Here is a 26,985-nt window from a genome sequence, read left to right as displayed (position 1 = left end):
GCTCGGCACGGCACGGCACGGCACGGCACGGCACGGCTCGGCTCGGCACGGCACGGCTCGGCACGGCTCGGCTCGGCTCGGCACGGCTCGGCACGGCTCGGCTCGGCTCGGCACATCCCCGCCCCAGCCCCGTCGCGTCCCCACGTGTCCCCACCTGCGCTCCCAGGCCCCTCGCCCGCCTCCCGCCCACGAGTCGCTCACCGCCCCCGCGCTCCGACGCGTGGCCGCCCTCAGCCAATCACAGAGCCCCGAGCGGCCGCGCCCACCTCTCCCGGCAGGGCCGTCCTGGTACGCACGCGCCGTTTGTGGGCGGGGCCGTCGCTGGCCCCTCCCCCGGCGCGGGCGCGTCGGCGCGCGGGGTGGGTGTGACGCAGTTGCCCATGGTAACCCCGGGCCGCGCCGAGGATGGTGAGCGGGGCGGGGGCGAGCGGGGCCGGGGCCGGGGCCAGCGGGGCGGGGTGAGGGGAGGGCCGGGGCCAGCGCGGCCGGGGGTGCCTGAGGCCGCGGATGATCCCCCCGCGGAACGTGGGGTGATGGGGGCCGGAGGGTCTGTCGGGCCCGGCCAGGCTCGTGGCAGGCACGGGCAGGCCTTGGGCCATGAGAGGGGGTGCCAAGGCGATGGAACCAGGGCGACCGAGCCATGCTCTGCTTGGTGCCGTCGGGCAGTAGGGTAAGAGGCAACGGAGAGAAACTGATGCGCAGGAAGTTCCACCTGAACGCAATAAAGAACTTTGCTGTGCGGGTGACCACATACTGGAACAGATTGCACAGAGAGTTTGTGGAGTCTCCCTCACCGGAGATATTCCAGAACCATCTGGACACGATCCTGTGCCATGTGCTCAAGGATGACCCCGCCTGAGTGGGAGGTTGGAGCAGATGACTGACTGTGGTCCCTTGCAGCCTGACCCATCCTGTGACGCCCACCCAGGGAGTCTGGCTGGCCTGGGGTCCGAGTGCCCACCTGGGGCATCCAGTCAGGCATGGGGGCCTGGGGCTGTGCGGGTTCAGGCACCCATACAAAGGGATGGGAACAGTGCAATTCTGGGGCCTCCAGCCGTGGAAGACCCTGGCCGGGGTTGGGGCCCTGGCAGCACACAGATGTTATAGGGAACACAGAAAAGGGGATTGAGTCCTAAAAAGGGCAACAGAACTGGTGAAGGGCTAGGAGCGCAAGTCCTGTGAGGAGTGGCTGAAGGAGCTGGGATTGTGTAGTCTGAAGAGGAGGAAACTCAGGAGTGACCTTATCACTCTCCAGCTACTTGAAGGGAGGTTGTGGACAGGTGAGGATCGGCCTCTTCTCCCAGGTAGAAGTGACTCAAGTGACAGGACAGGAAGAAATAGCCTCGAGCTGTGCTAGGGGAGACTCAGACTGGACATTAGGAAGAATTTCTTCACAGAAGGGGTGATTGGACATTGTAAAGGACGGGCCAGGGAGGTGGTTTAATCACCATCCCTGGAGGTGTTTAGGGAAAGATTGGAAAGCTTGTACATGGCACTTGGTGCCGTGCTCTAGTTGACATGTAAGTGTTCGGTCATAGGTTGGACTTGGTGATCTCAGAGGTGTTTTACAATCTAATTGATTTTGTGATTCTGTGAATCAGGTCTAGACAGAGGCTGGGAGGATGCTGTGAGGGCTCTTTGTTGGGATGGAGTCAGCGTGCCTGGAGTTGATTCAGTCAAGGTGTAGAAGGTGTGATGGAGGGGTGGGTGCTTGGGAGGGCTGGGGACCAGGATGGTAGTGGCCTGAGGAGGGAAGGAGCAATGGAAGAGCCTGGCAAGGATGGAAGGCAGTGCTCAGAGATTGCCTGTGAAGAGTCTGGGAGCAGCTGTGACTCTAACGGTACACTGGACAACCCAGCCAAGATGGGAGAAGGCCGCCCTGGGACTTGAATCCTGGCTATAGAAATTGAGGCAGCTAAAAGACAGCTTGCTGAGGTGGAAGGGTTGGTTTTTAATACTTTAATACACAGCCTGAGAAGGGGAATTCAATCATAGCAGAGAGAGACTGGATGAAGGAGTTAGGTGTTCAGAGATGGCCAGGACAAAGTGCTCAGGGGCTGAAAGAAAACTGCCAGTTGGATGGGATGGACAGTCTGGTGAGTCAGTGGGAAAACCCAATCAATGTTTGGCTGGCTAGGATAGTTTGCTGGGATGTTGTGTGTTCTGGGGTTTTCTGACATGGGCTGGCAAGATGAGGGACAGTCTGGGTTCAAAAGAAGAAATAAGAATAAACTGTGGGAAAGACTGGAAGTGGAGTTTTGATGTTGAGGAGAGAAAGAAAGATCCCAGGGAGAAAAGAAGTGTTGGACGAGAGAAATAAATTGTTTGAGAGGTAGTAGCACAGATTGAAGGAAAAAAATGTGTGTCTTGGGTGGAGGGCAATGCTGGGAGACAGGTGAGATGGTGAGGGTGCAGTGCAGTCTAAATTGAGGTTGGAGGAAGGTTGGATGATAGACCAGGGTCATCCAGGTGTTGGAAACAATTTGGGTTTAAATGCCAAAGTAGTTGGGGTGGGACAAGTGGGATGCTGGCAAAGTGCAGCAAGGACTAGAAGGAGGGGTTGGAATTATGGGTGAGGGGTGGTGAGAGACAGCTGCTGTGGATGTGGAGCTACTCATGAGGATGCTGCATGAAGAGAGAGCACAAGCAGAAGGCAATAGCAATGGGGAAGGAGCTTTCCCAAGGGCAAAGCCTTATTTTGTCCAGGAGCCCTCAGGACATAAGTTGGATTCATGCAAGTAGCGGGATTCATGCATGGGAGGAGGTGTAAGCACAAGGCACCAAAGGCAGCGTCTCATCTTCACTGGGTTAATTCTGGCTGCATCCCTACCTTCTGGGTCACAAAGAAGACTGAGATAAAGCCTGTGGGATCTGCTCTATTTTAGATGAGTTGGTGATGGGACATGTCACACCAGGCACCCAAGCCATCACAGGATGGACATCTGCTGTAAAGATGAGGGCAGCTGCCTCCAGCAGTGCAGTGTTTTGTGGGACACATTTGGCTTGCAGCTGCCAGATCTACTCTTCTGCCTTATGATGTTCTGATAAGCTGGTGTAGTCTGGGATCTTGCTGCTCTTATCCAGGCACTTTGTGTGCAGAGAGGGTGACTGGGTGTTCACCAGTGTTCGTGTTACTTGATACAACATTTTACTGCCTCTATTTTCCATTTATTTGAGTTGTTTTTTGAATTATAGCCTCTCAGGCTCTAGGGTGGGTGCCACTTTGGGGTGTCTGGTGGGCTGGCTGGACTGGACAGAGGACTGGAGAGCAATGCACTATCTCTCTGGATTCTCAACTTTCACTAAAACAGAATAATAATTTGTGGTAGAAAGTCTGAAACAGCAGCAAATACATCCAAAGCAGCTATGGCAGCCTGGGGGTATGGGTCAGCAGTCAGAAATCATCCATACAGCTTGATGGAACAATTTACTGCTTGTCATCTGAGCCATGGTAGCTGCCCGTGAGCACGTTCCTGCTGTGTCCTGACAGCACTGGGAAGCACTTAAACTCCTCTCGATGACTGCTTGCTCCAGCTCCAGTGATAAGAGGGTTAATGCTGAGGTTTAAGTAATTTCAGTGTTCATCCAAGTGAGTAAGTACAGACGGGCAGTGTCTTCTTCTGCAGAGCATACTAGGATTTCTCACAGCTGTGGGGCAGGGGTGGTGGAAGGTTGTAGTTGGAGCACGGAGGGAAGGATGAGCCCTAAAACTGCAAAGCATGAGAGATGTGTAGTGCTGAAAGTCTTTGGCACCATGAAGCAGCATCTGCAGTGGGTGCGTGGCAAGGACAAAGGGAGGCTGCTACATGAAAGGATATGCTGCTTTCCAGAGTTTAGGAAATATTGTGAAAAACAGAGCTTGTGGCTTCCTCGTCACAATAATGCTTCCTATTGGCACTGTAATAACAATTTTTACCAAGAGACATGGCATGTTATTGATAGATGCTGGGGCCAGAGGATGGCCAGTGTTTTTCTAAAACCATTGATTGAAGATGACATCATTGTGTCAAAACCAGATTAGTCAAAGTGTGGCCCTGTTTTATAGTTGAGGAAACTGAGTCACAGAGTGCCTAGCTGACATAAGGCACATCTGGTGAAAAGGATAAAATACCAGCATAGCTAAATGCATAGTCAGGCATCTTTCTCTTGGTCTTGAGCTCATGTTTCTAGGAAAACCAGCATCTATGTCTTGCCTGCTCTAGGCACACCTCATATTTAGAAATACTTTATTTTGTCCCTTGTTCCTTGGCAGTAAGGCTCTATTTAAAACGGCCCCATTAAAAATGCTTTCAAGGATTATAAGTGTCTCACTACTTTAGTTTTCAGTACAGTTCAGTGTCATGTTTTTTGGTTTATTTTATTGATTGCTGAGAGGATGATACGAGAAATCACCTACAGATAGGAGAGTATACCAGTCACTGGCCAAGACTTTGAAGTTCTGAAACCAGACAGAGACTGCTGACATTGTCCAGTGCTAGGCACTGGCTCTTCTCTGCACAGGGCAAAATACTTCTTTCAAACCTGCTGAAACCAGAGGAGTTTGATTTTAATTATGAAAAGAGGATTCATGCTGGTACTGGTTTATGTATCAAACTGGAAAGTGCTGTGTGACCTCTTTAACAGAAAACTACATTAGTAGGTTTGAGCTGGAAAAACTCTGTAGGTGACTTGACTCCATTAAATTTTGGATTTCAATGCAGGAAAGAAAGTCTGCATTGAATGACACCATATGGTGGAGACATGCAGTAAGCAAATGAATTTTTGGGAGTTTTGCCAGAGTAAGAAGTATTGAATAAACTGTGCTCAATAGATTAATTTACTTCAGTTGTATTTTGAAAAAGACTGGATGATTTTATGACCATTAGTGACATTTGCAGTTCTGCAGCCGAAGATAAAGGTAATCAGACGTCATTCTTCAGGACACCAGCTAATCAGTGCAGTTGTCAGGAAGGACTCCCCTCCTCCAGCTCTGTCTGTGCAGGATTGCACCCTGGATGACAAATGTAGCCTCATATATCCACTGTGCAAGGCAAGATATTTGGCTCAGCTAAGCCCCTCGTCCTTCCCTGTGTCAGCTCCTCCTGTGTGACTTTCTGAAATCCTCACATGTACCCTCTATCTTTAACTTATGCTTTAAAAATGGTGAACTGCTACCATATTGCTTAATAGAAAGTAAATAAATTGGTGCCCAGTGCTGTGCTAGGTGCTGTGCCAGCAGAGCACGGAGGTGCTCCTATGCCATGGAAATATGGTCTGTCTGGGGTGAGAGATAACCAACTGATACGAATAAGTCGAATCCAAGACAGGTTTGAGCTTGACATGTTTGCTGCCTAAACCTCAGCAAGGATTGTAGGTGTGGCAGAGAAGGAATTAGCAGAAGAATCATGGGCTGGTTTTATGGATATTTTGTGAAGTTTCTCCCACGGTTGTAGGAGAGTCACAGAAGTTTGTGAATAGAGCTCAGCAGTGCTGGGGAGCTGTAGGGAGACAGGAGTTGTCATCTCAATGGCAAATGTGCGTGGCTGAGATGAGTCTTGAGGATTAAATGACTTGTGGTTGCAGTAGTGGGGTAGAGGGCATCTCTGCAGGGGTGTAGAGATGGGAAAGCTGTGGTCGTAATGGCAGGCTGAGCTGCTGAGCTTTGTGGCTCTATTGCATCTTGGTGAAGTGAATTGATTCTACCTAAATATCCACATCTACTAGATAAGCAATTGGTGGTGACTGAGGGTGGCTTTATTTTAAATTCATTATCTGAGCCTTGTGGCTAATAAAGTTAAACAGAATACATTTACTTCTCTTTCCTAATAAGAATCAACCGTGCCTTGCAGCAGCTTGCGGGCCACGCTTTTTATCCATGCCCCGTGTCTCCAGCCCTCAATACAAGGGAGAATTGTTCTTTCCATTATGGCTTTATATTGCCAATCTGATACAATATTTAAACAGATTATCTCAATGCTTTGTTTGTCCCAAACCAATTCTTGCTTTGGCCTGTAAAGTGAATCTTCCTTTCAGTGGCTTCTGTGGTACAGGATGTAGTTACATGCATCAACTAGTTCAAAAGGCCCATATACAGCATGAATAAACCCACAAAACCCTTAGCTAGGACTATAAATGTCACTGTATTTTTATAAATGTAGGATTTTTTTGAGAGAGAGAGAGAATAGGATTACTGCATGCAGCTATAATTGAAAGTCCTTTGATAATTTGGTGGGTATTTTAAACCTAGCAATGATATACTTTCATAGAACCACACATCCCTGTTTTCTGAAGGATGCTAATAAGATGGTTAGCTTTGCTTTCATGCTCAATGTGTTTATGAGTGCTCTTAGCCATTTAGTTGCATCTTCAAATTTAATGCCCCACTCTGATTTCATAGTAATTGTCAGGAGTCTCTTTTTCTTTATTGTATGTCCCCGCTCACTGTCTGGAAAATAGTCTCCTCATTGCTGACCCCATCAGTCTGTCTCCTCACGGTGCTTGTAAAGAAAACCCTCTCCACCAAGGACAAAGATGTTTTTAAACAAGTCAATCTGATATAAGACATTGTTTGCTTAACCCAGAGGTGACCAAGAAGCGGATACTGGCTGACTGTGCCCAGCCTTGAGTCGCTCTGTCTGGCTGCCCTTCTCCAAAGGCTGCACACACTGCCATGCTGTGCTGTTCATTATCTGAACAGCATCTGCAGTTCCCTTCTCTGTTACAGATGCCGCAGTCTGCTTAGTTTTGTGCAGCTGACACGCTGCCCTTACACTCCTGTGAGGCGTCTCTGCGGCTCCTCAGCTGGCTCACATCTACCCTGGCCTGCTCAAGACTTGTCCCGCTTCTCACCCTGGACACTCCAGTGAGCAAGTGCCACTGGCCTGGCTGTTGGGAATCCTCCCTTCTCACTACTGGCTAAGTCCCAGCATGAGACATTTCTTACCTGCCCTGCTTCAAAAATCTGCTCCTCCTCTGTTGCTTCTGTGCATCCTCTTGGCACCAGATCTTCCCGTTTCATGGCTTTCTACCTGACAGCTCCCATCAATAACAAGGCATTGCTTTCTGACTCTCCTCAGCCTGTTAGTTTCAGCATTGTGTTTGCCAGCAGAGGAGTGCTTGTCCATCAGTATGTGTGCAACAGGGGCTGCTTGTCCCACATTGTGGTGGCATGCAGCAGGGAACTCTGCTGAGTTATTTTTTCCAGTCTACTAAGCTGTCAGGAAATGCCTTCTGTCTTTCTAGCCAGTGTGCTCACAAGACCAATTAAAAAAATTAAAAATAAAAAAATGACAAATGCATCTAGACATGGCTTTCCTTAGTTTTACATCTTTATGAACTACAGGGAGAGTGCTGGATTCAAGTTTTAAATGCTATTTACAAAATAGTAACAGTCACAGGAGCCAATACAATTATTTGGCTCTTGATGTAAGTTGTATATACAGACCATGTAACCTATGCTGGCAGCTACTGAAATAAAGTCCACTTCTCTATGTTGTCTTGCTTGTCTTCCAGCCTTTTAAATCAGCTTACTTTATACCTTAGAGAATACTTTTATTTCTATATATATCTTCTTTTCTATTGGCTACCCCCGATAATCCTGTGATCAGCCATGCAGCAGTGTCACTTGAGTAGAATATGGAACGATGCTGATCGTTTTCTCATAGGCTGTCATACTGGCCCAGAAATAGCATCCATCTACAATGGGAGAAGCTCTATTAACATTTACAACTGTTCCTCTTCCCGACCCTTGAGAATTCCTCCGTGGTAGATAAGCAATACTTTGTAATACATTTCTTTGCGCTCAGTATTTTGGAGTTGAATTCTGAAATATAAAGGCACCTAATCCTGATCTGCTCTGGGATACACTGCTCTGCTCTTAGCAAGTGGAGCTGTGAATAGGATTAGCATTTCAACAGCTTCTTTTTTTAACTGTGAGCAATAAACTAAAATAATAGGGCCTGATTCAGAGCTCTCCAAAGTCAGCAGTAGTGCTTTTGCTGATGTACATTGGCTTTGGGTCAGGCCCATAAGAATGGGAAATTCTGTGTTTCCCTAGAAAGGAAGGAGAATGTGTGAATTTTAGAGTTCCTGCTCCTGTGGAGTCTGTCCACACTGAGCATAAGTCCACAGATTTACAAGTCAGCAAACACAACTGTAAATTTGATGGCAGGTGAAAAGAAAATGTGTTGCTAGTCATGCAGTTAAAACTTGTGCTTTTTAATGATGTCAAGGGCACTTAGGACATGCATATAAACAAGTAACCATTAGAAGTATTTTTGCTGTTCCTTTTCTCTTTCCTCAGACGTGTGGAGGTGCAGACCTTCATTGGGGCAGAACATGGCTTGGGCACTGTGGCCAGGGAGATGAGCTGTTGGGCTGGCAGGGCTTGCAGTGACTGGCTGCACTGAACACAGCCCTTCAAATTCATTAGCCATGGGCCCATGGGTGAGAGCCAGCTGTGAGCATCTGGCCCTCAGGGCCCTGCACATGGTGTTACAGGCCTGTACACTTCAACTAAAAGCTATTTGGGGATTTACTGTGCCTGTGCCAGTGCCTGTACTGAGCAGGCATGGCACCTTCTACCAAGCAGAGCCCATTTCTAATTCACAGCTCTTGAGCAGGGCCTGGATTCCCAGTTTTTTTACCTGCATATCACCTATGAAATAGGTGATACTTTCAGCCTGCTTATTGGGCAGTAAGACTGCAGTTTTGCTGTTGCTTGCACAAGCTCTGAATTTCTGAACCTCAGCTTTCCACAGTGCTTTTTAGAAGAACAGCAACAGTGGCAATCCTGCAGCTTTCTACAGAGACCTTTTGAACCCAGTTTTACTAAGTTCCTTCTCTCCTCCCTGTTTCTTACACATCACACATGTATTTTGAGCTGTAGCTCGTAATTTAACAGAAACCCATTAAATTACTCTGAAATCAAAAATGCTTACAGGGGTGGATCAGGTGTCATATGCATTTTTATCTCTGAGCATTACTAAAAGCTTTAGCATCACAGCCTGTAGTGCTAAGTCCTTCCCAAAGCACTCCCACCTGGGAGCAGGGAGATGCAGTCAGAAGCAGCATTTGCAGAATGGCTGAGGTTGGGAGGGGGCAGGAGGACACTGCTGGAGACAGGGGATGCGTTGCAGTGGTGACGGTTGTACTGCGACGTGCAGCTCTTTATCCTGAGGACAAGTTTCTGATTGCTGCGATCTGGAGGGGATCAGGAGCAACCTTCAAGGCTCAAATAGTCCTTGGCTCTCAGCAGGAATATTTAGAGGGTTTAGTTCCTCATAGCAACAAAGCACTTCAAGACATTTAACTGATTACACCCTTGCAGGTTGACAAGAAGCATTTTCTCCATTTTGCTACTGGGAGAACAAAAAGGCTTGACATATGGGCCCCATGGGCTCAGGTTTCTGCTGATATTTGAACTTTCTTCCTGGCTCTTGGTTTTAGTGGGCTTCAACAAGGGAATTGTCTGGGAGAGCTGAGGGCTGAGGGCTTCAGAAGGGGCTGTAGGTGTATTTCTTTCCTGGATTTTCTCAGGTGAATTAGTAGCAAGAGCACCTGTGTCCACAGGCAGGGTCTCAGTGTGGTGTGTGCTTCTTGGGCTCTGAGGAGGAGTCCCTGACATACAGGGGCTGCAGAGTAGTGTGGCAGCGTGCTGAAGACACTGAGGCATTCCTGGTGTCACAGCCTGTTCCTGTGCAGGTGGAAGTGGGATGATTTGCATCTTTTGGTTATGTGCCAGGATCCAGAATATTTTTCCAGCCATTTTAGAGAGGTGCTGGTCTCTGACTGGTGGCACTGACAAAAGGTTAGGTGTGCTGCTGTAAGGTGCATGTTTGTAAATTAGGTGACCTGCATATTCTGTTTCCTAATCCTGAGTGATACTGTCAGCTCAGAGAGCTGAGCCTGGGTAATGACTGGAATCCACTGTGCTTTTCTTAGTGAGGATGTGTGGTAATCTGAGGTAGTTGTTAAGTGCTACATCCTGAGAATCAGAACTGCACATGCCCCATGGGTTCAGCATGTTTTAGACAGATAAACAGGGTTTGAGATGACCAGAGTAGTTACTATGAGAAGAACCGATGTCACGTACATAGTAAACTGCAGTTACCTAGAAGGCAGATGAAATTAATGGGGTTTTCCCTCTGATAAAGGTAATAAAAAGCTTGCAAGGACATGGTCTGCAGCTTCTGCATACAGTATACATAGGCACTGTCTCCCTGGCACAGGGAATGCCAAGCAGCTGTGTGACAAGAGCAGTGCAGCCAGCAGTGCACCCCACTGCGTGACATTTGTGCTGTCTGAGACCTTGTTGATACTCTAAGATGGAAGAAAATAGGGGCAAAGGGAGGAGTAGGAAATGAAATGGGAATAGGGACTGCAGAAAAGTATTCAGGGTGTCTTGGGACCTACCACCAGACAGAATCTATTTCAAGGGAGGAGGGCATAACATTGTGGGGGATGAGGGTTGGGGTGGGGAAATAACAGCTCTGGTCTCTCTTGTGCATTTAGGGTTTACTGTCAATCCTGCGCAAACTAAAAAGCACCCCAGACCAGGAGGTGAGAATCCTCCTCTTGGGACTGGATAATGCAGGCAAGACCACACTCCTGAAACAGCTGGCATCAGAGGATATCAGCCACATCACCCCAACACAGGTGAGGAAGGCCTTTTCTTCTTGAGGCAGTTACTGTGGTCCCACCTGCTACATTATATAAAGCACTCATGATTCATCAGAGTCTTTCAGTAAAAGGAGGAGCAACTGGAGCCTGGTGCACCATTCAGTTTGTGTCTTTTCTGCTTAAGAGGAGACTTCCTGAAGGAGCCAGAGAGCTTCAGGCCAGATTGGTCAGGTAGTGCAAAAGTGGATGAGTGCTGTGGAGTTCTGTAAAAGGCTTTTACGATATGCTACAATTGCATGGATGAGACTTTGTTCCTGTTGTCCTTGCCAGACAGGGGACATGTAGAGTGGATGCTGCAGCACTGGACAAACCCTTGTCTGTTTACATCTTTCACCCAACCAGCTCCAAGGGTTCTGCATATATCAGTGCTTCTCTCTAATGTCTGTCATGCCCTTTTGTTGAGCTTTGGGGTTGGAGGAGAGGGATGGCTCCCATCAGAAGCACTGCAGCATTGCTCCAGAGGAGGTTGCTAGAGAGCTATGGGAGATGCTTCCCCCCACCCTGTAGCTGCCTCCCAAAGCTCCCAGGCCTGGCACCCTAATTCCAAGCCTTGGTCCCCTGGGTGGTGTGGCAGCACGTTGCCAGCCCACACCACATCCTGTTTTTCTACTTGAATGCACTTTCAGTTGGTGCTCTAATTGATGAAATGGACCCTTCAGACATGCAGCTGTTGCTCTTTTAAGCCCAGTATTAGCTGTGTCGTGTCGAATTGAGCTGAGACCTCTGGCTTCATATTAGTTGTGACTGTCTACTCAGCTTTCACAAGCTCAATCTTGCTTCTTACAGTGCTCTTGTTTTCTCCTTATCTGCAGCTCTCCCACCTCTTCCTGCACCCACCCTGCTGAGCTCTCTCAGGGCACTAACTGCATCATATGTCTCCATAGGCATGACAGCATCAACCCTTGACCCAAGAACACTGACAAACTGATGGTTTAGCAGCTGCTTTTGTTGGTGCCTGTCCCACAGCTGATCCATCTTAGTGGCTGCCCAGCCCACCTCACTGCACATTGTAGGCATGAGATATATAAGGTGTTAATATCTGGCTACGAGTATGCTCCAGCCATTCAGGTTTATGCTCTATGTGGCTTTGTTTCTGCTCTTTCCAGGGCTTCAACATCAAAAGTGTACAGTCTCAAGGCTTCAAACTGAACGTATGGGATATAGGCGGACAGAGGAAGATCAGACCATACTGGAGGAACTATTTTGAAAACACTGATATCCTTGTGAGTATTGGCTGCAGCTGAATGCTGTGTTCATGCAATGGCTTTCCACGGTCTCAGCCAGAAATTCAGAAACAAGTAATGTAATGTCCCAGTCCTCAGCAACACCATTGCCATTGTAACAGAAGTTATTCTAAGCTAAATGGCAAGATTGGTTGAGTGCAGTAAGAAAAATACAGTTATGTTTGCAGAAATCATTCAGTTGCATGTTTTTACTTTCACAGGATGGTGCTGTTTATAGCCAGTTCCTTTCCTCTCATCTCAGTCTCTTTCAAATGAAAGAACATTAATAACGTGTACTTTACCCATCTATAGCTCCTTTCACTGGAGACTCTGAAGGCCTGTCATGGGCATTAGTGACTTAAGCATCATTTGTAGAGGTAGGTCAGTATGGTGCCCTTGTTTTGTAGGTGGAGAAACTGAGGCATTAGAATTAAATGCTCTATCTGGCATTAGATGGGAAAGCTTCTGAGTGAGGGACACAGAGAGACCCCTTGTCTTTTCTTTTTCTCCTTTAATCATAAGACTGTCTTTTAATGGTTTCAACAACTTAGCTGTAATTACCTTAGAATTAGCTACAGATGACCACAATTACATTTACAGTGCAGGACCTTTGTTTTTCTATGCCAGAGCACAGTGCTCTGGGACCCTTTACGTGCTGTCTTGGCTAGTTTCAAAGATCACCTCTAGCATGCAGCTACATATGCCAGGATGAAGGCAGACTGGGGGTGCAGGCCTCTCTCTGCCCCAAGCAGTATTGCCTGTGGGAATAGAGAAAAGCCAAGGTCTGCATGGGAAAGTGGGAAGATCTCTCAGAAAGATGCCATTCCTCCCTCCTGTCACACACATACTCACTAATGTATCAGGAGCTTCAGTGCACTTGCATGGAAGGATCAGTGAACTAGGAATAGGACTCTGCTCACCAAGGCTCGTGTCCAGCTGCTGAAAGGCCTGGCTGTGCCTGCAGGCTTAGAAAATATTGTTCAAATGAAGCTGTTATTTAAATGTGACTAATAAACCCTTGATACTCGCTTTTGCCAATCTTTGTTTTTGAGCCTTAATTTGAACTCTAAAGTTCAAGGACAGCCACCACTGCATAAACCTGGTTGATTGCTTTTGCAAAGAGGAACTGTGAGATTTTCCATGGGGTAGGCTCTGGGTTTGAGAAACTAACAGGACACACACTGTGCTCCTCTGTGGCTATTGAGGACAGAGGTGGTGTGGCTGTGAGGTGTCTGTGCCCACTGAGCTCAGGCTCTAGTGCTGTGGATGGTGGGGAGGCAGTAAGTGTGCAGATCAAGGTCAGCCCTGCAAAGCAGCAGCATTGGGATCTCTGCCTGCTGTAGCAGGTGCTCAGGCTGCAGAGGCTGTGCAACCACAAAACAATATCTGGAAGACTCTGCTGGCAAAGACAGTGAGCTACACTGGCCTGTGGACTTCCTCCCTTCCTAGTGTGTGCTGCATGGGAGGTGCAGAAATAAAGGTGAATTTGAAGACTGAAGGAGATGAAAGCCGTTGTTTTCCCTGTCCCTCTCTAACCCCAGTTAAAGCAATGTACAGAGAAACCCCTTCTTTTCATATGAGTAAGACAATGGGTGGATAGAATGGGTGGAATCAGTCTGGGGGAAGCACCAGTGTGAATTCAAATAGCTGGTGCACAGATGGACTTGAGTTCCTCTAGCTGCACTTAATACTGACACCCAGTCCCAAACTGGCATGTTGAGCTAGTGCTTTGCTATTTCCATACACACCAAAACCGGGATCGCGTATATGCTGATGGCTCACTCTGTCTTCTGCCAGTCCTTACCCCTGTTTTAGCCAGTAATTTTACCCTCTGACAAACCTGGTGCAGATTGTGCATTTATAAATTGAGCCAACTTATCCCTCATGCTATTTCTTCATCTAGTCCCACCACTTGCAATTTCTGCCCAACACATTTATTCCAGGTTGTGTTTTGGCTTGTTTCTCAAAGGAGGTACCCAGCTTTACAGGAATTTCTTTATCAAATCTCCATTCTCCAACATGGTCTTCAAATTGGTAAACTATGTCACCAAGTGCCACAGGCAAAAACAGGCTCTTGTGTGGCCTTGGCCATAAAAGGAAGTTGGACATGAGATACACTACAGTTCCCAGGACCCCCTGCTTCTTTCTTCCCCTAAACTGCATTGCATAAAACAGAAAGGACCCTCTAAAGAGTATTAAAAAGCAGGAAGTAATTACAAATTCAAATCCATGCAGGTGCCTTTGAATGAGAGCTTGGTCTTGCATCACACACCTGTGATATTTGGAAGCTTAACGCAGGCAAATAAGGTGTGGATATCTGGCTGATTGCATATTCAGACAGGCACCTGCAGCTATTTGGCACAGTGCTTGCTGGTTTGGAAGTAGGCACTCGGCACATACTTTGCTTTCTCTGTGCTGTGCTTTTGTGGCTTTTGCCCCAAGCACTGTTGTCTCTAGTTTTCATCTTGCAAAACAGCTCCCTAGTGAGGAATGAGCGGTGCAGGAGAAAGCCTGGCTGGATGGGACCCAGAGCTATTCCTTTCCAGTTAGAGAAGCACCGTAATATGGAAAGTGCCACCTTTCAGTTCACAAGCAGCACTCGACCATTGCATTCATGTGTTGTGGACTTCCCCAGAGATGTCCTGAGAGAGGACAGATGACAGTCCAGTATTGCCCCAGAATACAGCTGCCATCCCTGCAGCTTCTTCCTTTCTTTTGCTCTGTGTTTCCTACCCTAAATGGGATGCATAGGGGTGGATGCTTGGTAGGGCGGGCAGGACGTGTGTAGCTGATCCAGTATTGGTGCACGTGCTTGGGATCACATTGCAGGGAGAGGCCTGTGTGTCATGCCCACGGGCTGGTCCCCATCACGTGGCACCGGGTGCGTGCTCCGCTGACGCATCCCCGCAGCTGCGTCCAGCCCTGCCGCGTGTCCCCCAGCCTCTGTCAGTGCACATCAGCCCCCAAGTGATCTGCAGAGCGGCTGGGAGGTTGCTGGGTTACCTCCTCAGGCCTCGCATACAGATTTTCCTGCTGTGTGTTTGGTCCCATTTCAAACAACTCAAATTCTGCTCATTAAGATAGTGCCTATAGTTTAATAGATATTGCTGTTAGAGATCTTCCCTCCTTCTACTATTTGATCAAAATTATCCTGGAAGCATGGAGTCTTATGCTGAGACTGCCTACAAGGATGCCATTTATCTTGATGGCAGGGTGCTGTGCTCATCTATTCCCTGAAAACCAGGCTGACACTTGCTCCCTGTAAGCCACCAAAGAGCATGCAGATGACATGCTAGCAGCTTCAATCACTACTGATGGGAAATGGCAGCAACTGGAAGCAAAATACTCAGTGTTTGTCACCAGTCCTGTCCCTGTCTGCTATCCCAGCATCCTTCTTCAAAAACCTTCACGTATCAAGCAATGAAAAAGGGATACCAGTCTATTCTTGCCTGCATGTTGTACTGAGGTTCCCCATATTTTTAGATGGCAACTGAAGATGCAGTCTTGCAGGCTGAATCCAGCCCTCATACCAACCACCCTCTCCAAGAGGCTACAGTAGGACTGCCTGATGGAGACAAACTCAATGTCCCCAACACATTCATGTGTCCCCTGAGTGCCATTGTGTGCCATGGTGGCCTATTGAGGAGGTGATGCTAGAGGGCAGCACGGCACAGTCACACCAGGCCAGTGTTTGTACACTTGCTGGGGTGAAAGGCCATGTCTGGCTCCCCAGGTTTTGCCCTTCTATGCTCAGCTTCAGCTTGTAACAATAAGTTTGAAACAATACCAGCAGTCTTCTGTTCTCTTCAGATAATACATGCTATGGTGATGGTGACAGCATCTCCAGTACTGCTGCCAGCTCCTTTCTGTTTCTACCCACATGGTTGTCCACTCCCCCGGCATTAAAAGAGGTGGTTCCTCTCCTTTCAGAACATCATGAAGTTTTGTCAACATTTGCTGCAAATATTAGCAAGGATCTTTGTGCCCAAAAGCATAATTAGTAGGTCCAACTCACTTAAGCACATGCTACTGTGGAAGAGTATCTTCTGGGAAGAGTAACTTTTCCTGTCATTTCTTTTTTCAGATCTATGTCATTGACAGTGCAGATAGGAAGAGGTTTGAAGAAACAGGTCAGGTAAGTTACTTAAGCCCAGCTTCCTTTGAAGTAACTCAGTGCTTCTGAGTGCCCCTTGCTCACAAAAGTTAGGAAGAAGATTTTGTTGTTTATGAAGGAAATTTGCATTTCAAGAGACTTGTCTTTCAACATCAATACAGATTATTCTGGTAGATGTGAAACAAGGAAAATAGGTAGCCTAATTCTGTTTAAATAGAACAGTGTTCATTAAAGTTATACAATAATAGCAATTGGAGCCTAATACTGAAAGAAGCAACAAACTTCTCTAAGTCCTTTAAACCTTGCCAAACCAAGACCCTGAGGAATCCTATTTTCTTATTTACAAAGCTGAAATGGGAATCATATTGACTTTATTGTCTTTTGGATGTAATTGTAAAAAAGCTAAGAACTTTCTAACTAATTCTGGCCAGAAAATGAGATTTCCGTTTTACAAAGTTCTGATGTTTTGTAACATTTTTTGTTTTAGGTTGGAACAAAAATAGGACTTTTAAACTTCGTTGTGTAAAATTCAGAAAGTGACAGTGTCCCAAAATAGCTAGCAATAGATTTACCCCACAGAAATGGGAGATGTAGATTAAAGCCTTCTGTTCTGCTTGATTTGAAGGAGATACTTGATCTTTTGCCTCTCAAGTCTCATGGACACACCCCAACAGCAGAACTGTTGGTTGTTCTAGGGGTCGGGGAATCTTTCCCCTGCTGTAGCTATTCCATTTTATATCAGTAATTTGATATTCATTGGGCAAAAGAGATGGAAAGGAAGCAGCAGCTTAGATCACTTGCCTGAGTCAGGCGGAGCCAGCCTAAACCCCTCCTCATATTTCCGCAAACACTTTTGGTTTCAATAAATCAGCCGTGTCAGATGAAAGACCTATTTTGTTGAAAAATTCCCAGCCAGTTCTGTTTATAACTCCATCCTCTCATCCCAGCTTCCAAACCAAACATTGCTCTTGGGGGGATGGAGTTGTATTTCCACTGCAGTTTAGCACCTCCCTGACTTGTTTAATCCAGAAGTTTCTATTCGGTAAATAAAAGATGTTAGAACGTTATCTGAGAGCATGAGACCTTTCCAGCTAAATAAGGAGGCCACAGAAATCTCCTATACTCATCTGTCTGCAATGCCAGCAGTCCCTACAGGTTCATGTTCTGCTGAGTTTGTCATATGTTCCAACAGGGAAGTGACTTGAGACTGAGTGCCGGTTTCACGTGAGACCATTGCACAACCTAGACATGAAATATTTCTGCCACCATTGATCCACTGCAGATTCAGATTTGAGCTATTCAAAAAATCTTTTTGAGTCAACCAATTCTGAATGAACAAACCCATTTTTTAAGATGCCACCCAATGTGTGCTATGCATATGGAGCCAAAATTCAGCTATTAAGGCTGATCAAGCTTGTCTTCAGCTAACCAATGCCTTCAAAAGCATCAGCACTTTCCTGTGGGAGGGAGATTTCCATTTGGGGGGGGGAAGTCCTCTCCTTTTTAAATTGCAGTGATTAAGACTTCGAACAACCCCTTGAAACTCATGATTAGCAAAGATATCAGGGCCAGTGTCAATGCTTGCTCAGGTACAAATCAGGTCAGTCAGTCAATAACTTAAGACAGATTCCTCATACTGCCAATTTACATGTTGTTTTTTGCTGTTTCATCAGTTTTAGTCTCCTGGGATCAGAGACTGGTAAAACACAGAGTTGTAGCCTTTAAGGCAACTGCTAATTTCAAACCAAAATGAAGATTTTTTCTAACCTGTAATTGGAAGAAATAGCTTTTGAACCTTGGGCAGAGATGATTGTATACATTTTTGCTCTCTTATAATAAGATCTAGGTTTCACTGGAACACACTCTTCTAGCATTTGCCCTAAATATATTTCTAATTAGAGACAAGCACTGGTGGTTGAAGGTTTTCTTTCCTTCCCTCTCACCATCTTCCCCCCACCCCACTCCCTTGTAAATGATACAGGAGCTGGCTGAGCTTTTGGATGAAGAAAAGCTTAGCGGAGTCCCCGTGCTCATATTTGCTAACAAGCAGGATTTGCTGACGGCTGCCCCTGCTTCGGAGATTGCCGAGGGACTGAACCTACACACAATCCGGGACAGAGTCTGGCAGATCCAGTCTTGTTCAGCTCTTTCAGGAGAGGGAGTACAGGTGAGGCTCTGCAGAAGGCTTGCTGTGCCAGCAGGCCATCTCTAAGAGATTGTTGATCTGCAGGGTGGGGCTGGACCAGCCTCACTGATGAGGGTCAGCACAGCCAAAGTCTTGCAGTGCAAAACGCAGGGGGTGTGTGTCTTGGGTCCTGTGCAAAGGGAAGGAAGAGCTGTGGGCCCCTGGGGTCTCTCCATCCCTAGTAAAGGGGACAGTGATTGCCTCCCCAGACAGGAGCCCTTAGCTGGCCCAGATGAAGACATTGATTTCTTTTAAAGAGACTGCTGTCAGGTTAATCATTCTCACAAAACAAATTGTCTTTTACTATTAACCCTTTGACTGGTACGAGTATGGACTCTAGAAATCTGATTCACCTTTGCTGCTGATGTCATTTGGCATTTTACTAAACCCAGGCACCAGGGAGAAAAACTGATCAATTTTTCTGATCCGAAGAAATGCAAGAGTTGCACATGGAGCAACAACCTCTTCTAATGTCAGCATGTGAGGCAGCAAAAACACACTGAGGGGCCTGCACTGTGTCCCTGTGCTGAACTGTAATAGTTGTGTCTTGGGCTCTTGTGCTGCAGTCAGTTCCTGCAGTATAGTAGCTCTTTGTAATGTAAATGGGACCTAGGTTTGTTTATTTCACTCTTAGGTTTTTCTGAATTAATGAGGTATTTGCAGAGCTGGAAATCTGAGTACTCCCTTCACTGATATTTAAAGAAACAGAATGGTGAAGATATTTATCTTCACTGCAGTTTGAGTAAAACCTTATTTGCAGATGCTACAGAGCAATTCAGGATGGTGAGATCTCAAGCTGAGTATGAAGAGTCACAGAAGCAGCCCTCCATGCTGAGTGGGCAGTAAAATGGCAGATGAAATTCAGTGTTGACAAGTGCAAAATAATGCACATGAGAAACAACAATCCTAATTATACGACGATGGGCTCAAAATTAGCTGCCATTACTCAGTAGCAGATCCTTGGGAACAGAGCTCATCAAAGGCCAGAGAGGAAAATTCAAATGCTAGACAATTACAAGAAAGCAAAGCAGAAACATCTTTTTTAGCAGGTTAAAGTCATTGTGAGCCCATATCTTGAACATGACCTCAATTTCTGTCTCTGCCACATTTAAAAGATTTTAGTAGTAATAGTAGAATCATAAAGTCCAACAAAAAATTAGGTAGAAGGATCTTCAGAAGATCTTTAGACCAACTTCATGTTTAAAGCAGGGATAGTTGTGAGTCTAGAGGAGGTTGCTGAGAGTCTTGTCCAGTCAAGTTATAAGTATCTCTGAGCACGTAAATTCCACATCCTCTCTAGGTAACCTCTTCTAGGCTCTTAACTACTCTAATCAGAAAAAAATACAGTCTACATATCTGCTTAGAATTAGGAGAGATTTGAGGATCCTCTGTCAGGAATGATCAGCAGCACAGAGTGGCATCTGTATACAGGGATAATAAATAAATTAGGACTAGCAGTTGTAAGAGAGAGAACAGAGAGTGGGAACATGTTCAGAATTTATAAAATAAAGTATAAAAATGTCAGATAGACTGTATGCTATTTTTACATTGCTAGAGGAAGAGAGTTCCTAATGAAATAATCAGAAAACGGTTTAAAAGAAATAAAATTAAGTGCTTCTTTGCAAGTGGCATAATTAAATTCTGGATCTCATTGGCACAGAATGCTGGGGAGACCAAAGGTATCAGAAAAAAAAAGGTATCTGAAAAATACTTAAATGAATTTCTGAAGAAGGGATGTGCAGGCAATCACTGACCAGTAAGATCTGGAGGCAGCTTTTGACTGAGGAACAGCTTGGGCCATGAACTGGGAGCAAAGAACAGAGTAAGGCAGATGCTGTTCCTACATGGTCTTTCCCCTGGCATCCAGAAAGAGGATCCTGGCCTGGATGAACCATTGGTCTGACCCAGTACAACAGTTCTGATTTTAAATTCTCAGCTTGATTTTTAGACCTGAATGTAGTAGGTGGTATTCTCTAAAGGGCCTGTAGTTAACTAAGCTACAAATTCCGCTATGTTGTAGCCAGTGTTGTGAAGGGCTTCAGCTCTTACCTTCTCTCTGTAGTTTCCAGCCCAAAGAAATCTGACCAGGAAAACGAGGCTGCAGTTAACAGGGTTTCAGGAAAATATAGGTCACCTGCCTACCTGCTTCAGGCCCTTCTCTAGGTTATGGAAGTCCAAGGCAGCTCTCCAGCTGCAAAGGGGCAGTAAAGAGACAGATGAAATTCAGAGATGTGTGTTGGATGTGGAAGCTGTAAATGATACAGAGTGTTTCTTTCTGTTCTTGAGCTTTGAAATGTGCTTCCTTCTCAGGCAGATTTGTGGGCTCTCTGGAGTGGGCTGCACACTTCTCCACTGACAGCACCTTCTTACTATGCCTCCTCCCTGAAGCAAAGCACATCCCTAATCATCCAGTAGTGTAAAATGCTTAGCCCAATACCCTCTGCCAGGGAAATGAAATCTGCTTCTGCATTCACTTCCAGAAAATAGAAAACCAGAACTAAAAAAAAGTATTTGCAGGCCTATGTATTTTGTTCATTGTGTTTATCTAGACAAATTAGTTTAGATGCAGGCCAGATAACATCCCACTTTGTTGTAGTCAGTCTCATTGCCCTAAATACTGCAGCTTATTCCATAAATGATTATTGCAGAAAAGTCAGGAAAGTTTGCAACCGCTCTATAGCTTATAGAAGAAGAGCCCCTACATTTCTCTTCAGCCATGACTTCAGCCCTGTCAAACCAGACAGCAAGAATGTCAAACCCTCCCCTTCCTTGCATATTGAACAAAATGTTTGGGGAGATGGCTTTTAAACTAAACCCAGATCAGCCTAGGCAGAAATGGTGTCTTCAGTCTTGGGATGTTAAGAAGAGGTCAAACTTTAGGAGAATCAAAGAAGTTGTTTAAAGAATCAGATTAGGAAAGATGTTTTTGAGGATTATGGTACACCAGGGCCACAGATATCAGAGGCTCAGAACAGGAGCTCTCCATGTGTGGTTAAATCTCAGGTTGCTGCTTTAAGGACTTTGTTGAGAAATGACAATGAGTGACAGCAAAATAAATGGAGATGGGGAAGCATCCATTGTTCAGAATGAAAGCCAAGGAACCAGCACACCAACCATCACAGGTGTTGGAATGTATTAGCCGGAGTAGAATTGGAGACATTGCTGATGGATCTTGCAAGGAAGAGTGGTGGCATATCTTGTACTGAGCACATGCAGGAACAAGAGTTCATATGGGAAGATGTTTGTGATAACTTGAAAGAAGAGCAATGAGCAAAGATAAATAATGCTAATATATGAAGGAGAAATAGTTTGAAGGTCATTTAATTAGTTTAGCAGCTAGCACCATCGTGTACAGAACTGGGTAGTTAAGACTGGGGATTTCAAGGTTAATGAGATTAGATTATGGTTAATAGAATGATATAAATTTAGAGAATTTAACTATTATTTGAAATGAGTTATTTAATAAAACTGTTAATTAAGGGGAGAATCCATATAGTCATCTTCTCTTTTAAAATTAACCATTAGGGACTCTGGAAAAGGGGCCTAGCAATGTCCTGAGCAGGCTCAGAAGAGAGGTGACTGGGTTAACTGGAAACTCCATGTAGTGTCTCTGGATGCCAGCTGGCAGCCCCTGTTATGCCAGCTGAAGACTTCATTACCTCCTGACTGTAACTGTGGGCAGCACTTGATAATCAGACTTCATGGTGCCATCGAGGCTTTTTCAAGCAAAATGTCTGCTTGGGTCTGATCTTATCCTCAGCTCCAGTTAAAAAGCAGGAAAGCCTTTTCTCCTTGCCACAGCCATCTGGGCTCTGCTTCTGGAATGGAGTACTGACCAGCCTACACTGAGACCTGGCACAGGGTACAGCAAGTGAGGGAGGTGATTACTGATGACAGCAGAGGAACATCAGGGAACTGTTGCCTCACAGTGATTCTCTGGTGCCACGTAGGCTCTTTTGGGGCATTTGTGACCAGATCTCAAATTGTAGCCCTTGTTATGCAAAAGCTGTGTACATTCCACCCTGGCCAGCCAGGGTGATGTGAAAGCAAACAGGACCTCTCTGCTTTGCTGCCTTCTTTCTTGCTGAGGTGTTATTTAGGGGCCAGGGTGTGATATTAAATATGACTCGAGGCTTGGGACCAATGTGTGCTCTGCAGCTTGTTTCTTGTCTGAAGCAAGATTCTCCAATCAAGGCAGTGGGAATTCAGCCTGCCCCAAGGAACTGTCCTCCAGAATGATGATGCAGCATATTGTGTCCAGAGTCTCCCAAACATAATGACCCTCTGGAGACCATTAAAAGCCAGTGAAACTGAGAGTAGCCGCTAAACTTTTGCAATTTATGCCAGAGCCCATCTGGCCCAAAGGACTGTGGGAAGGGCTGAACCTCTGTCTCTTCCCTGGTTGTTTCAATCCAGTTGAGAACGAAGCCCAAGATCTAAGTTATGTCTATGCTGCATTTCAGTACTTTCATAAGGGCAAGATTCAGAGCAGGACCATCCTTGGCAATCTGGTTATCTGCAGAGCTGAGGTGTAATCTTAGCCAGGAAAGGCTGGATGGGGATCTTCCACATTTTAACAAGGTTCTGGAGCTATTTGTAAATATGAGTTAAAACCAGTTTGATGACTGCAGCTCTCCTGGGGCAGGCAGAGCCTGTGTATGTTGAGGAAAAGCAAACATGTTTCCAGATTACAGGGCAGTGTCTTCTGATTTTTCAGTAGGGTAAGGAGGGAGTCTACAGTACTGCATCAAGGATGCAAGGTCTCAGAGGACAAGAAAATAAGCTTTCACCCAGGCAAAAACCAATGGATAATGTACTGGCAGGAGCCTGTAAGAGCCAGCCTGTATGATCACTGGAGGTGCAAGGAAATGACAGATAATGAAGGCACAGTCCTGGCTGTGCAGAGGGAGAAGAAAGTGACAGAATAACGCATACCAAAAATGCTAGAGATTGAGAATTTTGCACTTGCCTGACCCAATTTGTTATGGCAGACAGAGGATTACATGAAAGGATTAAGCTTTTCTGTCCTTAAGGTCACACTAGGGGTCACAAGTTTGTGGCCTTGCCTGATCCCAGGCTTGCAGGGGAGCAAAAACGCGAGGCTTTTTATGGGGTGGAAAGGACTTGTTCACTGTGTTTGAAGTCAGATTACTTCACTCCCATCACTGCAAAGCTGATAATGCAGAGAAGAAGCAAGCAGTGGGCTAATCTTAAGCAGGACTTTTTATTTCTCCCAGGGAAGGCTCTACCAGTACTTTCCCAAAGGGTGTTGGAATACAGCTCCCTTGGCACAATAGCAGATGGGACTGCAGCAAGGCGGGGTTGTGTGAGCAGCATTTCTCTGCAAGGAGCATTATCCTCTTCCCTGGGGTTCTCTCTCTTTGCTTTGGTAAAGTTTACTAGCTGCTTGTTAAGGAGCTAAGAGAGGCAAAGCTGAAAGATCTGAAATCTTTCCCTGGCTAAGTTTTCCCAGGGTTGACTTGAGGCTGGAATACTAATAATTGTATCCGCCTCAGTCCTCAGAGTACCTGCCAATGTCTCTGTGTCTCAACAAAGCAGCACAAGGACATCTATCAAGATCTAAATGTTACTGTAGGGATTATACTTTCTTCACAGAACCATCGTTTAAACATGCAGATATAGGGAGAGAGTGTGCAGCGACAAAGGATGACAACAGTTGACTCCTTGAGGACTTGACTCTTTCAAGCACTGTTTCTTCCTTCCCATGTGCCCTTCCCAGAGCAGCTCTTTGTGTTTGTAGCAGCTTCCCTGGATTTCTTTATCTTACCAATGCTCTGTCCTGCTTCACACCATAGGTAGAAAAACTGCAAATACACCTTTTAGTTTTTTTTGCTTTCCATTGCATTTGGTATTCTCCAAAGCATCGGGGGACACTGCAGAACAACACCCCCCCTCAAAAAAAAATGTTGCACCAGAAGCTGCAGATGTAGCTGAGGAAGGCATCTCACATACACCTTTTTGATACAGCTGAACATGTTAATTTTCCCTTTATCACTGTCAGGCAGGGGGATATTTACAATTAAACATGATTTTTCCTGTCAATTAACTCATGCCAGAAAAGAGTTTTTAAAATCTATTCCTGCTTTAAAAGTTTGGTGACCTACTTACGTATTTCAAGCGTGTTTGGAGTTCACCTTTCCTCTTGCATTTTGCTATGTCATTCTCTTGCCCTCGTTAAATACTTCATGCAGCCAGGCTCCCAGCCATGGTAAATCCCATCATAAACTCTGCTTTATGACCCTTGCTGCGCTGGTGCTGCAATGGTCTGCCTTTCTCCTTGCCGAGCTCCCCAATGGCAGCAGGCAGTGTTTTAATCACTGTGAATTCAGGTTGTGTCAGATTAGGTAGAAGATAGGATGCGTGTTTGTTGTTTTGCAGTGATGTATTGTTTCTGGGATTACTGTGCTGAATAGCAGAGGGTGTCAGCTGATATTTATTACTTTAAGCTGTCTCAGCTGTTCTGGTTCAGCAAATAAACCTACATTCAAAATGAATGAGGAGCTCTGCTTGCCTTGTATGCCATGATGTGTGCAAATGTGATTATTGCTTCCAAGGCAAGGGAAGCTGAAATCATTGTGGGAGCATTTTTAGTTATTTATTTATTTTTACTCTTTGCAGGCAATCATGCAGATTTCTAAAGCACACAATCAAGTTAAAGGCTTGACACCTCTCCTTCCAGCCCCATTGTTAAGCCCTGGCATTCCTCATGCTGGGAATCACTCGCTCCCTCTCTCTCTAAAGTGATAAGCTTTAAACCCTGCTATTGATTGCTTAAGGCATTACATGTTTTACACCTAGGTTATCAGTGTTATTGAAAGGGGAAGACACAAAGCTACCGGGCCTTAAAATGAATCTACCGCTCATCTTTTCCCATTTGCTCAGAGGATTTCAGACAATTTGTTTTACACTGATCTCTGCTGGGGAGATAAATAAATGAAACTGGAGACACCAACCCTCCCCAGGCTTAGAGTTAGAAGTGTTATTAGTGTAGGGCCTCATGTGCACCCCAGCACAAAGTGGGCTCACTTATTCTTTATTTAACATAGCAACAAGGGCTGATTTCAAAAGTTGCTGCTCCCCTTCAGATAAGAAGTGTCACATAGCGCAGTTATCAAGGTGAATTGGTATTTCAAGTGAGAACCTCTCTGCTTCTGATTAACCCCGGAGGATTCCCTCTCTTCTCTCTTAACTCTTTAACTCCCCTCTGACATGGCTACCACTTTTGTGGTTGAGGGACAGCACAGAGGCACAGCAGTGAGTGTCAGCTCACTTGAAGGGCCTGCTGTACTCTGCCTTGGGCTACCTGTCTTTGGAGAAGCTCAGGTCCTTGGCAGCCTTTTGGCAGTCTGGGAGCAAGGGAATAGGAAATCAGCAACACTGCTACAATGGGGCAACCAGTGACATTTGCCCAAAAGCTCTCACCTTTCTTAGGGTCTAACTAAGGTTGTTGTGGTAATGATACAAAAATGACCACTGAACATAATACAGTGAAATCCCTCCACTCTGAACTCTGAGGTGATATTTGCCTGACTTCCAAACACAAAGATGTGCTGCTCCTCTCTCATCCCCAAAACCCTGCCTTTTGCCTTCAGCCTCCCTATCTGCAGAGATACCTCATAGACAGGATAGAGGTAAGGGATTTGATAGGACACAAATATGAGGAGACTGTGCATATTGCACTCCATTGTGCACGTCTCCTAACAGTAATAAGTGACAGGAGCAGATGAAGTGTTGCTTTGGCTTTCAGTAGCATATCCCCTTCTGGGATCTCAGCAATAAACTCACAAATCAGATATTCACGGCACAAGTGTTTCTGTCCTGCTTGCTCTGGCCAGAGAGCTCACCCACACATTTTTACAGAGACACCTTAAAGAGTATATCAGCCTCTTAAAACATGACCACATAGCTTCTCACTGAACCCCTGTGGGATCCCTGAGGGCCCATTTTCTGTGGGGGGGGCTTGAGGAACTGGGAGCAGGGTCCAGGTCTGGTTATTGCAGTGACTTTCACGGATCTGGATTTCAAGGCTTGAGGCTGAACAGAGAATTAGAGCTGTTTTCTTAGCAGGGGGCTGACTGTAAAACAAACAGTCTCCTAAAATCCAGTCTCAAAGATGAGATGACTTGCCCAAGATTACAGAAATCATCTGTAGCCAAACCTGGAACTGAGCCTTCATCTGCCACTGACGTACCTTGACTGCAAAGTGATCCTTCCTCATAGGACCTACACATAGTGACGTGATGAGATGATGGATACTTTTTTAGGGTCAGATGAAAGATTTAATAACCTCTGTGTGACAACATCTACCAAGCAAGGAAGCACTTATTTTTTTAACCCACAGTGGTTTTGGGGACAGAAGGGCAGGCAGAGGGTCAATGAGGAGGCAGAACGTGATGCTTGCAGAATGGTGGTGGGGTGGGCTTGGGAGGGATTCTTCCTCCCGTCGCTTGACTAACATTACCTTTCTCTGTCTGAAGGACGGCATGAACTGGGTGTGCAAAAATGTCAGTACTAAGAAGAAGTAAAGCGTTCTGAGCTGCATGGAAATGGAGGAGCGGTGGGAGCAGAATTCTAGCCTGAAAACACTAATTTGCTGCTTTCTGACCAAATGTTTTTCCATCTGTGCACAGCTACAGCTGTTAAAAGAAAAAAAAAAAAAAAAAAAAAAAAAAAGAGAAAAAAGGGAGCGACATTGGTTTAAACCTACTGCTGGATTTGGAACTTGACCTGCTCTTTAGTATCATTTTTTTATCCCAATAAAGGAATTACATATTTCCTCCCTA

At 45.8% G+C, this 26,985-nt stretch overlaps 1 protein-coding gene across 4 annotated transcripts; it reads left to right on the top strand.

Moving 5' to 3' along the window:
* Positions 1 to 215: 215 nt before the first annotated feature.
* ARL3 (ADP ribosylation factor like GTPase 3) lies at positions 216 to 26,985 on the top strand. Of its 4 annotated transcripts, XR_011001469.1 has the most exons (7): positions 275 to 408; positions 10,492 to 10,635; positions 11,766 to 11,882; positions 15,967 to 16,017; positions 17,978 to 18,163; positions 18,942 to 19,230; positions 26,680 to 26,985. XR_011001469.1 is itself a non-coding variant. In XM_068197940.1 (6 exons), exons 1-6 carry the CDS (start codon positions 381 to 383, stop codon positions 20,594 to 20,596), a joined length of 606 nt encoding a protein of 201 aa, XP_068054041.1. In that variant the 5' UTR covers positions 216 to 380; the 3' UTR covers positions 20,597 to 21,010. The 4 variants fall into 4 exon arrangements, 3 of the variants coding, with proteins under 3 accessions (XP_068054041.1, XP_068054040.1, XP_068054039.1); XM_068197940.1 differs by lacking the exons at positions 18,942 to 19,230; positions 26,680 to 26,985 and adding an exon at positions 20,492 to 21,010 and having other exon boundaries at positions 216 to 383; XM_068197939.1 differs by lacking the exon at positions 18,942 to 19,230.

Source organism: Anomalospiza imberbis, chromosome 8 (genome assembly GCF_031753505.1).
Source record: "Anomalospiza imberbis isolate Cuckoo-Finch-1a 21T00152 chromosome 8, ASM3175350v1, whole genome shotgun sequence".
Classification (NCBI taxonomy): domain Eukaryota; kingdom Metazoa; phylum Chordata; class Aves; order Passeriformes; family Viduidae; genus Anomalospiza; species Anomalospiza imberbis.
This window is presented reverse-complemented; position numbering and strand designations above follow the sequence as displayed.